Source organism: Diadema setosum, chromosome 7, assembly GCF_964275005.1.
Source record: "Diadema setosum chromosome 7, eeDiaSeto1, whole genome shotgun sequence".
In the NCBI taxonomy this organism is placed as follows: Eukaryota; Metazoa; Echinodermata; class Echinoidea; order Diadematoida; family Diadematidae; genus Diadema; species Diadema setosum.
The window spans coordinates 35,609,394-35,622,242 of NC_092691.1; the positions used below are offsets into that span (position 1 = coordinate 35,609,394).

The following is a 12,849-nucleotide window of genomic DNA, read 5'->3' on the forward strand; positions in this document are numbered from 1 at the left end:
CTGTCAACTAGTTTGTCTTAAACTATAGTGATGTCCCGTCTCATATTAGTACATGGTATGATGACGATGCATGGTGTTAATGAGAGGAATGACAAAAATAAAAAGAGATGGGCTATATTCGTTCTGTGTTTTGACCATAAAATGCATCATTAATGTACCTGCTTTTATAAAGCAGTCTGTTACATCCTCGTGGTTTTAGACATGTGGTGATGCAGTTTTTTAATGTTTTTTTACCCTTTTGGTGGACAGAACTCGTGGTTTGACTGATCGTAGTGAGGTAATGTGAGAAAAGCTGTAGTTTTCATATCAAACTTTGTGACTGAAGTATGCAATCACCACATTCAGGATCTTGTCTTGGAAACAAATAAGCAAACCCCCAAAATGGGAGGAAAAAGGGGCTGGGTATGGAGCTTTGAAATGTATTAAATATGAGTTTTACACATTGATGGAAAGAAAGAGTTCAGGATGTTCTTTGTGGATCATTTTTACCAAAATGAAATATTATATTATAGGCCAATAGTGTGCTTTTTGTGAATTATGAAGTGATGCATGGCAGTGCTAAGAAAACATTACACAGTCATCATGAACAAATTCTAGATTTTACATTTGATGTGAACAGGTTTTTTTTTTTTTTTCCTCACTCGCTTTTTTGTGTTTAAACTCATTGTGCATGTTGAGTTTTCCTAGACCCTCCGGTAATTTTGTGTTTGGCTGTACTTCTGAATTGATTTGAATTGATTTCATCTTTTGTGTGTCTTCTTTAGAATAATTATATTTGGACGGATTACATTTGATAGATGAATATATAGATTTTACCATGTTTTCCCTTACTCAAAAATGTTATTACTGATGGCAAAGAAAAAAAAAATGTAGTGCTTAAGATTCAAGAAAGAGGCTTGTAATCATCAAAAATTACAACAAACAAAAAACTTGAACAGGGTAGAATGGTGCTAAGATTTTTTTCTTTTCTTTTTCTGTATTCAAAAGGGTCATGAGGTTACTGCTAACTAGCGCTATATATGCCATGTACTATAGTACATATTTTGGCTCTGGTAGTTTCATGACTTCTGGCTGTACATTGTGCAGTAGAAGCTTATAACTTTGATATCAAAGTTTGGTAGTGGGGTGTGTAAAAGGGGTCACATGCAAATTTTTTTTTTTAAGGTGTTCAAGAGTTTTAAGTTTTGAGAGTTGAGGTGCGTTGGTGAAAAGTTAAGTGACCCCCATGTCAAGCATTTCCTTTTCAGCACAACAGTGTCCTAGTCTGTTGTAATAATTATGTATCAATTGTACGAAAAGTATCTAATCTAACATGTCGATTTTATCGTGTTTTTGAGATGGACATTGACCGTGAAACCTACCAATTCTCGATCATGAAGGCTAAGTACCTGGCTGCATTGTTTCCAAGATATATTTGATACTATATATAATGTAGGTTTATATTAGAATATATTATAACGTACTTTCCTGTAACAAAAGGCAGTATTGATGCCTTATATTTGTGTATATTCATCAGGATGGATGATCGCAGAGTATGCAAAAATGCTGCACACTGACTTGTGTTTAGAAAATGCTGCACACTGACTTGTGTTTAGAAAATGCTGCAGACAATGTTTATTTCATGATATAAAGCATCATTGGCCAGAGTTTGAAGCTTGATTTTCTTCTGTTTTTTTTTTTTCCAAATCTGGTTAGAAAGTAACTTCTGTGCTTAGAGATACCAGGCTTGAAGTCTAAGAAAACTGTATGGGCTCTAATGTGGTTGACTCTTTGGGGAAAAAAAAAGACTTGCCTAGTTGGGCGTCTGCATTAGTTATGTGGTTCAGGGCATGCGATGTGTGGAATATGAGATGACATGTAATCAGAATGCATGGGTGCATTTGGGATGCTTATATGCACTTATAGTGCTTCTGGCTGTGGATGAAGGGTCTTGTGCTTTTATGATATCCTATCTGTACCTTCTTTTTAGAAGAGAGATATTATACAATTATCTCTTTCCTTGTATTCATATAATGAGGTATAGTGAAAACATTAAAATAAGAAATCTTTACAGCAGTTTTTTAGTCATCTTAAAGAAATTTGTGCACCTCTTTATCTACCTGGCTACCTACAAACTTTTTATACAATGACAATGTGTTTTGACTTTGCATTTTACAGTATTAATGACAACTTGAAAGCTTTTGGGAAGTCTTGAATAGTAAGATATTTCATAATGTGAGAGATATATTAAGGGTGTATTTTTGCTTGTGATACAGTATGTCACAGGGAGATGACCATAGTATGTGCAATCTGCATATTGATTCTCATGGAACAAACAGTCCATTGTGCATTTTGTCTTTACCTGACCTTTGCTAATTCAGTTATTTTTGTTATTCATTATTGGTGTCATTAACTTATCTTACTATGGTAATTGTATTATCATTATTATTGGTCATAGTAGTACTAGAAGTGTAATTGTTATTGTTGATATCAGTTTCAAGTGATACTATATGTAAGGCTGAAATTTGTGCCAAAAATTTTGCCGACCAATCACAATTGCAATGTTCAGACCAACTCAGCTGTAGTGAATTACCTCTTCTGTGAAGGAGCTTTTGATAGTGTACCCACAGCCCTATACCGATTCAACATACCCATACTTTTGGTGGAGTATGTATTTTTCTTTCTACACAAATTGTTATGCCTCATTTGATTCTTTTTTTTTTTCTTCTTGTGTGTGTGCTTATTTGATTTGGGGGAGTTTTATTTTGAGTGTGAAATGAAATGCAGGGGAACCTTGTAATGAGCTATTTGGGACCACTGAAATTTTCATATTATATTTGGTATCTCATTATATCAGGGATAAAAACATAGAATGTTGAAGGAATTGGACCTGAAAAATTATCTAGTTGCATCAGGTACTAGTATCTCGCTATCTGAACTCGTTATGACAAGGTTTCACTGTAATAGCTTGTGTGATGGGAACAACCTGATATTACCTCGCAAAATAATTGCATAGCACTCTTGGATTCTCAGAAAGGTATGTTTTTGAAAGGAGTACAAGGCAAGCCCGTAAACATTGCCAGGGATATGGGGCCGTTCTGCGACGTAGGTGGAGCGACGAGGATCGAGAGTATGAAAACCCATGTTGGCAAACGAGGAAGTGAAAACCACAGCTTGTGTAGAATTCTCTACCGCAGTGTTTGGTTTGCTTCATCTGCAGGGCGTATCCTTTCAATAACAAGCCGTTGGTTGTATTGGATGTACACATGTACACTGGTATGATATGCTATCAGTCTCACTATGAGTGATGCTTTGTTAGTGTGCTGTTGCATGCTGGGTTTTTAAATGCCTCAAATGCATGTTTGAACTGAAAAGAATATTTTCACATCAACAGAGATGGTTTATGAAATTAAACAACTGCATTTAAATCAATTCTTTGTGTCTTACTGTCTTGCATGTAGCAAAAGTCTACATATAGAGAGATAGATTGATAGATAGATAGATAGATAGATAGATAGGTAGATAGATAGATACACTGTAGATAGGTAGATAAGTAGGTAGATAGACAGTGTAATGCAGTCGATATGACAGACTGTCAATCACAAGGTCTTCGAGTCCCCTGGGTGCAGCAGTTGTGCCCCCTGGGCAAGGCAATTTATCCTCACTGCCTATCCCTTTGGAGAGGACTTCAAGCCATCGGTCACATGGTCACTTGCTTACAAGCATTCAGTGCTAAGCAAATCATGGTGCAAGCCAAATCTCATCTATTTATTTATCTATCTACCCATCTGTCTATCTATCATTCTATCTATCATTCGATCTATCTGTCTGTCTATGTGTATATCTATCTGTCTATGTCTATGTCCATGTGTCTATCTGTGTATATGTATGCATCTATGTATCTATCTATGTATCAATGTATGTATGTCGCTGGAGCGACAAGACCTCGTATCTACAAAATGTCATATGTTCAAGAGAGAGAAAAAAAAAAACAACAACAACAACAAAAAAAAAAACATTGCAGCCAAAGCACTGTATCCAATGGGATAGACATTCCTTTGACATGTTGTGGTGGCTTCATTTTTGGTGTAAGACAGCTAGGATTTGGACAGAACATCACTTAACGGAGTATCTGACCATTAATCGAAAAAAGTCATTTTCACCAGAATTGCAGATACACGTACAAGGTCTTGTCACCCCAGCGACAATTATGTATCTGTATCTACCTATCTATCTGCCTGTGTATGTATATATGCATGTATGTATGTATGTATTGATGTTATGTATCCATATCTATCTACCTATCTATCTATCTATATATATATATATATATATATATATATATATATATATATATATATATATATTTTTATCTATCTGTGTGTGAGAACATTTGAAGTGATAGAGCATGAAATAGACATTACATATCTACTGCATTAATAAACTTGTGAAATACAAGAAAACACACAAGTAAAGAGACATGCAGGTGGTCCATCTCGTTACAGTTTGACAACAATTTACATGTTTATTATTAAATATGTGAGAAAAAAGTCCTTGAATTACAATCAAGTTGTATCTTTCAGATCATCATATCATGGTGTAATCAACAGGTGATTATTCAGAAGTGTCACTTTAATAGCTACCACTCATTAGTCTACCAAATGAAACTGGCTTGAGAAGAGAGGAAAAAATAGACAGTGGCTCCGACCCATGTCACTCTCACATACACGCTCTCACATACACATACACACGCACGCAAACACACACGCAAACTCTCTTTCTGAAACTGGTTAGAGTCTACACTGGCATAACATCACCATTTGGTGGGGGGGGGGGGGGGTGGTTGTTTCAACCCGAACCCATTTCTTGGCTTAAAAGTATGACATCAAGTCACAGCATCATGATCTATTCTTATTCATGTGTAACTGGCAGGGTCAGCAAAAGGAGGATACCACTGAAAAATGACTGCAGGCGAGTCAAGAAATGTGGACGCAAACAGCAGTAGGTATTTCTTCTTCTGTAGGTCGCTATATTGCATTCTCTCCACCACCCCACTATCCTCATCTGTACTGGAGATGAGGCGAAAGTGGACAGAAATATTTGTACAATCTCATCAACTTATTTCCATGACGACAAAATTATGTTTTTGGTTTGATTAAAAAATGAGAACTAGCTACATTTCTGAAGTTGGAAGTAGATGGTGCACGAACCATAGATTCCGAATGATGTCAAGAAAAAGCAAATGCATATATGGATGTGAAGTACAAACGTGTAATCCAGAGATTTCAATACCACAAAAATTACCTTACAAGGCAACGGGTATTGGTGCCATCAAATCACTCCGTAACAAACTTCCTTCAAACTGCCAAATTTGGAATCCCTTATCCTAGTTCACAATGAGTTCAATTCTGCACCTCTATCATGGCGATTTACTTCAGTGTTCCAGGCTTGTGCCAATAGTGATACCATTCAGTGGTAAAAAGGGGGAACTAATAACCACAGGCACAAGAAACATTCCAATCACATCTCTAGAAGACAGTTAGTTGCACAGATGGAGCAAATTCACCCCCAAAGACAGACATAATGATAAAGCTTCAAAGTATGCCTTTGTCCAACTCAAACACTACCACCTAAAATTGAATAATATGCGAAGCAGCAGCCCAAATATTAGTATAGCATATGATTTCTTTCTATATTTCCATCTTCCACTCGATTTCTCACATACCCTTTTTCTTTCTCTTTGCTCTGTGAGTGAAATACCCCTATTTGGCATAAGCCATAAACTGGTCCAAAGTTGATAACCCGTCATCTCTGTGATATTTGTTGATGAGGAAACTCGTATCATAACCACGTCCATGTCAGAATTCTGTCACACATCTAGTATCTCTGAGAAACTGCCGTCCCTCTCGAGGAAACAGTGGATTAATCATCCACTCTGTTGTTCGTACCCACTGATGTTGGGGAGCAGGTTGCACAATACACATCCACATGAAATACTATTTGTAAACATCTCCTCTGCTAGTGGACACCTACGGATGCCAGCACTTCACAGAAATTGAACAGTACTCGTACTCGTCTCATGCAAGTACCAGCACTGGGATAGCTGCTTACTTTTCCCCCGTACACCTGCCCTGGGCTACCATATAGAAGTTGTGTCGGTATGCACACTACTTTTGAGTGCACACTTCGGGCACAGAGTAGTGGCTTTGACTTAGCAGTCATCAGAGGTTGTTTTGTTTCATCACAGAATATTACACTATTTCTTCTTCATCTTTTGTCTCTTTCAAAATGCTCTGCAACAGAGCCAAATTCTACACGTCACATGGAAACGCTTCACAAGTATTTGCACCACATAATGTCACAACTAGGTTAATACACATAACTGCTTGGAATTATATAAAACATTAAAGAAAAACGAAAACAACCTTCAGAATTCAAATACATATATCATACTCATGATCTATACAGAGCTGTAAAAAAAAAAATGAATAAAAGCCAAGTAATGTCAGCAGTCTTACTGTGATGACTAACCAACTTGACCAGCCTTTACCAACATAATAAAAACCGTTGGGGTTAGAAATGCCCACATTGACTACTTTGTTAAAGCTTGTGCTACTATGTAAACTACAAAAATAAAGATAGAGCATTGCATCATGGTTTATAGGGAGTTTGCGTTCACAGTTTCCACAGTGACTGATAACATCACCATTACTTTCTTGACAAACTTCCCAGAAATGCAGATGGAAAGTGCCATAAAAACTGATTTCACACAAAGAGATTAGACACAATTTCATACAGATACACTGTACCTATACCTTTGTCTGGATTATTATTTTGTTTTCCCTTTCTTTCTCTATTGCATTTTGGTCTGGGGGTATATAATACAATCATATATCACTAAATTGGAATGAAAAATGTCTTCAGGAAACACTATCATCCGAGAATGCTATACCCATGATCATGTTCGTGTTACTTTAGACATGAATGATGTATTTGGACGACATGCCAGACTATTGTAGTTGTGTCCAACAATGCATAAAACAAAATCCTTCCTGTTGACCATTCCCACTGCTTATGATTATGATTTTCGGCCAGAACCTCAGAATATCATGAACTATTGATTTCACATGCAAAATTACAAGTTCACATTGATTGAAACTTGAAAAAAAAAGAAAATTATGCTCCTGGCATCCTCGAGGTGAAGGCATATATATCAATACTAGTCCACAAATGACTGGCTTAAAAAAAAAGAGGCCATATAAAGTTTAGAACACACATGATTGACAATGAATATTTAAAAGCATGAAGGAGAAATGCTTCTTAAAGGACTCTTTGGTGAACAAAATCCTTAAAAAAAATATAGAAGGAAAAAAAATCTCCCATTGGTGCATATGATGGAGGAAATGACGCAGAACAGAAATACAGAGCAGAATCTTTTGAATCTAACTACTATCATGAAGAGCAAAGTCAAATCAGCAAGTTCTGTGCGTAAGACAATGTTGTTGCCAGAGATTTTTCAAATTATATTCAGCACGAAACTCTCAAACTTCTCCTCCTCCTATCTTCCTCTGTGCAAATGTAATGTAGTGCCGAAACTTCTTGGTGACATACTTCAACTTTTCCTCGGAGACTGCCGTGCAAGAATCTCTCATGGTATCACAAGGACTTCAATTTCTCATCTAACAACTATGACTAAATCATATTCAGTTCCTCTTCTTTTATGAAACAAACAAACAAAAATGCTAGAGGTCTAGCACATGATTTCCTACATGTATTTGTGCATTATGCACTTTTGAGGTGACAGGTATATAATGATATTGTTTTCTTTTGTACCTAGCTAGCAAAAAAATATATAATGGCTTAATCATTCTGCCTGATAAACTGCTTCAAAGAAAGCAAGTGACTGTGTTAATTTCAACCAGATTCTATCACTTTTCTCTTGCGGAAGAGCAGAGCAATACTTTGTGTCAGTCAAAGCCAGGGCAAAGTCTACACCCTGTTCCACCAACAGGACGGGTGACATTTACATTACGATGATGCTATGTAGCATAATGGGAATTCCTCATATTCTAGGGTTATGAAATGGACTCGTCTAGAGAAAGAATGAAAAAGGCAGACATTGTAACAGTAAATGAGCAAACCTGATTTGGTGGCATCACTATGATTCTCTATTAATAGCAAACTGTTGCAACGATTGCAGTTTCACATCACCTCCCAATCTTTTGAAAAAAAAAAAAAAAATACCCCCGGTATACATTTTAAAGGAACACATCTTACTCTCTGCCTATTTGTTAGTTTGTTTGTTCTTTTGGGGTGCTTTGTGAAACATACGGCTTACCAGATCAAAATTCCTGCAAGGTAGCAGAGCAAAGCATCCATAGAAAGTATACATGAAAGTAAATAAAATTGTTGCACTACATACTTCGCTGATGCATCTGACGTTGTACACATAAACACAAACACGCACATATTTAAAAACATCACAAGTACATCTAGCCCCCAACTCATCACTGGCTGTCACACTAGAAATGTTGTCGATGAAACGCGATTACAAACCCTCGTCCAAGACACGCATCAAGAAACTTGCCAATCCTGTCCTTCAAAATACCTGCGATGGTCACACTACAGTGTATTCACAGCATCTGACCTATCTCTGGTTTCCCCCTGTACATAACATTTGTACTATTAAAATAGCGCACGCACAGGAGACAGAATGAACATATGAAAAAACCATATTGTTGTACTCCACTTTTATCTACAGTGATGATAGCTTCCACAAAGAATGGTTCTGCATCATACATGGCAGTAAAAGATAAACATTTTTTTTTTCTCCCTTTAAAACTGCTGGATCAGAAATCCATGTCTTTTTTTTTTCTAATTTTTATGCAAAGATCAGTATATTGTTTTCTTCAGAAAATTGCATCATATACAGTTGTAAGTTGGTTGATTTTCTTTTTTTCTTCCTTTGTCCCAATCACATGTATCAACAGTTTGTTCATGAGGAATGCAGGTCACGATTCTCCATTTCCCGAGTCGTTCTCATCATCGTCATAGTAACAGTCATCATCGTCTTCGTCGTCGTCATCCTCTGCGTAGTCCTCATCATAGAAGTCCGCCAGATCCACAGAGCTCTGCGACTGTGGTGTTTCTTTCGTCTTGATGCAGTATTCCTCCAGTGTGGTTGGCACGACAACCTTGTCCTTTTGAGCTTCCTTCTCTGTGGCCCTGACTTGTTTCCTGCATGACGTGAGACAACGAAGTTGTAAACCAAAATGTCCAGTACAAAGCTGATTAAAGAGGCATCAAGGCCTGTACTGACGCACAATCACACAAAAAACATTCTGAAGACAAACTTTAAAAAAATTACTTATTCAACAATGGGAAATTGAACATCAACATCTACCATTTCAGACTATCAGTTTCTCATTTTGGATGAGAAATAAAAAAAAATATAGCAAAGACAGGGTAAATTGGACTTTTGCTATATAATAAACTTCTCAGAACCTACGAAAATACTTTGCTTTATCAAAATTTTATTCTTTTAAAGGGATGGTATAGTATTGGTGGAGATGAGGATTACATGTTCCTTCAGATTTCATAAACAGGTCTCTCATTATCTCACCAAAAATGTTAGAAACATGAAGTTAGGTCTCAACAAAACTATACGATTCCTTTAAGATTTGAAAAACAATAGAATACAATGAAAATCTCGGGGAGGTTCTGGTTATCTTCAAGCAGGACTATCATCATTATAAAATACCTTGTCACAATAGCTGGAACTATAAGACAATGGCAATCTGTATTTCAATTTTACTTGACATCTAAATACTTTCTACAATTTCATTTGAATTTTATGAGGTCACTTCTGAGAGTCAAACAGATGATAAACATAGAAAACATTACAGAAGCTCTCCCTGACATCATTTCTGTACTGTAGTTTCATCTTAAACCAGGCTCAGTGCTTGTTACATGTGACCTTTACTTACAATTGGGGAAGGAGTACAGTTGTAGTAAAGTCTAAATGAATGTGCCTATTGTAGCTCTACACTGTAAATTACAACAAAGTTGTAGAGGTCGCATGATATTCATTTCACAGAGTTGATATCCCGTTTACCTGTTTCTTTGTCACACAAACATGTTTAACAAATGGCATTCATCAGCACAATAATAAACCCCAAATGTAAATGTTCAAAATAAACATGTAAAGTCGCACAACAAATGACAATGAAAGTTTTCTTTGTTTTTTTGTAAAGCAATCAGTGCCCCCCCCCCCCCCCCATGCCTAGGAACACATACAACTATGCCTATACTTGGGTCTGTCTGCCTTACACGTCATAGCTAACAATGTTACATTTACACAAATGTGTCATTTACCATGTCTTGCAGTCTCTGAGCTCCAAACCTTAACTGCATTGTTTCGCATGTAGGGTCATGACCTTTAAGAACATTACAGGAAATTTTCCTCAGCAAAATCCAGGAAACACTTTTATTCCTTTGAGATAGATCTGAACTAGTGGCTCCTTATCCCAAATGCCATCTCAGGGCATTACTTCTCAGAAACTATAGAAGATCTACAAAGCAAAAATCTTTTCAAAAGGGGTGCAAAAATTACCCCTCCCCTCACCAAACACCACACTAATTTTGTAATCCTTGCAATGTACAAAGTACAAGCACAACCATGCTATTCATGATTTTGTTTCACTCCTTGACATAGATGACTAAATGTAAGATTTGAATTACAGATTAACAGTCACTATTAAAGGTCTTTCACTCACATGATCAGTTCAGCGTAGTCGTTGTTTTTGCCCTTGGAGTCCTTCCAGCGCCTGTACATCACCGAGGCATCCACATTGGCAGGAGAGTATGTGTTGGGTTCATTCAGCAGGGAGATGACACTCAGCAGGATGGTCCTGTTCAGAACAAAAAAATATTCCAAATGGATGTAACATTACATATCATATGTGAAGACGTTGCATTTTAATTGCACTTTCAGGCTGGGAGGAGGTGGAGAAAAAAAAGAACAACAATCTATTCCAAAGGTAGCATTAAATATCACATGTGAAAATAGTCTTTAATTGGACTTTCAGGCTGAGAGAAGAGAGAAGAGAGAAAGAAAAGAAAAGAAAAACAAAAAACAAAAAACAGAACATTTAAACCCAAAACCCACCGGCATAGAGAATGTGGGTCAATGACTTGGCATTCAATGCATTTTTCTATTTCACGGAATCACTCTCCAGTATTTCCCCTGATAATCTGTTAAAATCCTGTTGCATGAAAGTGGTGTTTTTTCCACTTCTTTTTGTGTGTGTTTTTTTTGTGTGTGTGTCTTTTCTTCAAGATTTCCACTAAATTTCTTCCAAGTCTTGAGAATTACACTGTACATCCTCCAGTTTACAATCCAGTCATCTTTGTAATCATTTAAAAACAAAAAAGACAGAGCAAATGAACAGGTTGCAGTTTTCTGAGTTTTACGACTGGATTCCTCATTGAATCTTTGATGAGATACATAATGTACAATGTATAATTGTGACAAGTATGCATTTGACCCCTCAAAAAATATATGGGGATACTGTTAGGAAACAGAGGAAGAGTGAGAAGACACGAGCACTGTACAGTTTACACAGAGCTGTGTACGAAGAAAACACACAATAACCTAACAGTACAATTGCTGCATACAACACACACACAAAAATAAAATGTCTGTCAAAAATAAATCATGGCTTTTGTCACGTACATAATGTTCAGGCAATGCTACCACATTATCTTCCAAGGTCACGGCAGTTCAAGGCAAAAAGGTCGCCTCACCAAATCCCTCGCTGCCATATCGTGTGACAGTTTTTGATTCCGCCCGATCTATTTTGAGCCCCTTATGATTTCACACAGTAACCTTTAGATCAGGTCTCCCTCTTGCTTGCCTGTGACAAATTCAACCCCTTTGGATGTGAAAATAGCGACTGTTCTTCCACTGAAGACGTGTCACTTTGTGTTGCAGCATCTTTTCCCCCGCAGGGCCTGCTAATTTCCACAAAACGCTTTGGATTCTGGAGATGATATTTGGAAGGTGAATGGGATAGGGTGCTAACTCCTGTCAGACTCAAATCCTCGTCTATGTTAAACTTACATAACTTTTAAAGTAAAGATCCGCTACAGTACATATTCAAGTTGGCTTTAAGAAATTGAATAAAATCAAATGAAAAAGTGAAAGTTTAAACAAAATCTGACCAAAAAAAATATAATAACAATAATAAAGTTCCATGTTTTCCCACAGTGATTATCAGTCACACACAATGTATGAAAATAAGATGGTGTAAAGATGCCATGGCTTTATATGTTTTCCTGGTTTGCACACAAAGCTTCCACTTCATTTCCTTTTTTTTTCTACAATGCAAAGATGTTTAAAGGGATGGTACAGTTTCGGTTGAGATGGAGATTCAGGTTTCCAACCCTTTTTGATGATGATTTAGCGATAATAAGACACCTCTTAAGAAATAATGAAAGAATATATAATTCTACGAGGAATTCAAAGTTTGTTAGATGAAAATAGGTTTTGAAATAGCTGAAATATCCAAGACAAAGTGACCCACCTTTAAATAGGATCACTTTGTTTTACTTTGTTTGTGATATCTCAGCCATTTCAAAACATTGTCATGCAGTGAACTTTAAATTCCACCTAAAATTCTTTAACAATTCATGAAGTGATTTTTAAGTATCTTGCAAAAAGTTTTAAGCTGAATCCTCACCTAAACCAATATTTTACTATATCTTTAACCTCTACATCAGATTGTTTTAGAGTTACATGATGAAACTATGATGACTTGGTTAGCTGGATGGAGGTCTTAGCTGCTGGATGATTTACAAAACAAAAAGATA

General features: G+C 36.6%; 1 protein-coding gene across 1 annotated transcript in view; it reads right to left on the reverse strand.

The window, feature by feature from the left end:
* Positions 1-8,260: 8,260 nt before the first annotated feature.
* LOC140231313 (ubiquitin-conjugating enzyme E2 R1-like) overlaps positions 8,261-12,849 on the reverse strand; it is a 28,785-nt gene continuing 24,196 nt past the window's right edge. Inside the window, exons 4-5 of the mRNA XM_072311464.1 lie at positions 10,755-10,889; positions 8,261-9,216 (exon numbers count right to left, since the gene is read on the reverse strand). Coding sequence (XP_072167565.1) covers positions 8,991-9,216; positions 10,755-10,889 — 361 coding nt within the window. The 3' untranslated portion in view covers positions 8,261-8,990. The remainder of the gene's footprint in view (positions 9,217-10,754; positions 10,890-12,849) is intronic.